General features: G+C 44.8%; 1 protein-coding gene across 1 annotated transcript; it reads left to right on the top strand.

Moving 5' to 3' along the window:
- Positions 1 to 1,117: 1,117 nt before the first annotated feature.
- Positions 1,118 to 2,143, top strand: june (JunE proto-oncogene, AP-1 transcription factor subunit). The gene has a single exon (XM_076079975.1). The coding sequence runs from the start codon at positions 1,118 to 1,120 to the stop codon at positions 2,141 to 2,143; it is 1,026 nt and encodes a 341-aa protein (XP_075936090.1).
- The last annotated feature ends 440 nt before the right edge of the window (positions 2,144 to 2,583 follow it).

Below are 2,583 nucleotides of genomic sequence, written 5' to 3' on the forward strand. Positions count from 1 at the left end.
ATCATGGGGAATTGTTTGTTCATGTTGCCAGACCACTGTCAATCAAATGTAATCAAACCACAGCAAACAGCTAGTAAACATGGATGTAAATACTGCACATTTTAAAATATGTTTTTAAATGTTTGGATACACATATTGTGTTTCAGTGAAAATTGCAGCATGTAAATATAACAATTATTCGTTTACAAGAAAACCCAACCTGGTACTTTATAATATATTTCATATTGAATATTTTCAAGGCCTTTAAGTAAATGTATTAAGTACTATTAAGTTCCATCACTGAATTCTATATTGATTATATATTTCAGACATATATACGATGAACTGGATACTTGACGATAATATTATATATATAGTACTACTTATAAAATAATAATGATGATAACAAATGTTTTTTGTATCAGTAGTAGTAGATATAGTCACATCATTAAAAAAAAAATCATATTTATCATGTGGCAACAATGGAGACGGTTTATGAAACGATTTCTGAACGTTGCTGCTGTGGTAGAGCAGGTGGTTGAATAGGTCCTCCTGTCCTCCTGTCCACATGTCAAGGTGCCCTTGAGCAAACCACTGAACCTCAAATTGCCCAAGAGGTGTACACTTATACAAAAGTTTTATTTCGCACAATAGCCCTCAGTGAACATCCATGACGGAAGCTCATTCGAAAATTTTATTGGAAATATTTACTGTTTAACTCAAACGATAAATAGGTGGTGTAGTCGCTAGCACTGTTACTCTTGAACCTAACCTTTAACCTGAGAGTTAAAAGAGCAGAGACTAGATTACATCACAACAAAGGTCAGAGCTGGATATTTGACTTCAATCTCATCTCTGTAAATAAAACAAAACATGAACAGAAACACACAGAGACATTCATCAGTAGCATTAAACATGTCACCACAAACATGAGTTTACACCTCAGTAATCTTTCCGTCCTCTTTGTCCTCCTCTCCCTCTGACAGACATGTTTGTTTTCCTGCAGGCACTGGCCTTCTCTTCTTCTATTCGTCTTGCCTACATCCTCCAGCCGCCGACGTCAGTGGAACGTTTCAATCCCGTCTGATATTTAGGTTAATCTGATTATGAAAATTTCCTTTGAGACTCTTCTTCATCAATGACGGCCAAGATGGAGACTCCTTTCTACCATGACGACTCCCCAACCGTCCCTGGCTTCAGCCAGACCACAGAATATGACCGTTACCCCGGAAACAAGATACTGATGAGTAAGAAGGCCATGTCAATGGTGGGCAGTCATCCCTTCCCCAGCGGTGGAGCAGCAGGAGGGAGAGTTGGGAACCACCACAATGTGGGGCTCACCGGCAATATCTCTTTAATGACATCAGTGGTGCCCTCAGCGGACATGAACTTGCTAAAGCTGGCGTCCCCCGACCTGGAGCACCTAATCATCCAGTCCAACCAGGACGGTGGTACCAGCCCTGTGTCGAACTGTAGCAATCCCTTCATCTACCGCAACCAGGCCACCAACGAGCAAGAAGGATTTGCTGATGGCTTTGTCAAAGCACTCGCCGACCTTCACAAGCAGAACCAGCTTGTGGGAGGCGGCCACATGTCACCATCCTCGCCCTCCACCGTGTCCCTGCAGGCATCCTACCAGAGGAACCTAATGTCCGGAGGAGACATGCCCATCTACACCAATCTTAGCAGCTACAATCCGGGCCATATGCCGTACCCTGGAGGGCAGATGGCATACGGTAGTGGCTCAGGCAAAGGCGGCGGTGGAGCCCCTCAACCCCACACCCGAGGCCTCGACGCCCCTCAGACCGTCCCTGAGGCGCCTCACCTGCCGGTCGACCCCATGTCCCCACCCTCCCTCTCCCTGATTGACCTGGAGACAGAGGAGCGAATCAAAGCAGAACGCAAGAAGCTCCGCAACCGTATCGCCGCATCCAAGTGCCGTAAACGAAAGCTGGAGCGTATCTCGCGGCTGGAGGAGAAGGTGAAGGTTCTGAAGAACCAGAACTTGGACTTGTCCTCTACCGCCATCATGCTACGGGAGCAGGTCACGCAGCTCAAACAGAAGGTCATGAGTCACGTCATCAATGGCTGCCAGATAGCTGTTGCCACAGCCACCGCCAAGTCCGGAGAACGAGGCACCGGCAGTGAGGACTCAGGCTGCTGAGGAGGCGGGACACCAGTAGAACATGTAAAAAATACGTGGAGAGGCTGAGGGTTTACTTGGACCATTTTGCCATATTGCTCGCACTCTCAGTCAGAGTGAGCAGAGAGCAGGTCAGGACAGGATATTTAACAGGATTTATGTTGCCCCGTAAACCACAGTCAATCATCCAGCCGGAGGGGGTGGAGCTTAGAATAGAGAGAGGAGAATGAAGGAGGGACAAATCCCTGAGATGGGCAATGTTAAAATTTGGACAATTTGAATTTTGACATTGATTTTTTTAAGAAGAGATTGTGACAAAATGATCTTGAAGAAGTTGTTAAAAGATACAACACATTTTCTTTGACAGGTGAATTGAATTTACTGACAGATTTCAGAGTTTCCAGTACATGTCATGACATTATTCACTATTTTTTTTAGATGTTATTACATTACAGTAAAAA

This window comes from Anarhichas minor, unplaced genomic scaffold, assembly GCF_050575085.1.
Source record: "Anarhichas minor isolate MPS153535 unplaced genomic scaffold, ASM5057508v1 ptg000073l, whole genome shotgun sequence".
NCBI lineage: Eukaryota > Metazoa > Chordata > Actinopteri > Perciformes > Anarhichadidae > Anarhichas > Anarhichas minor.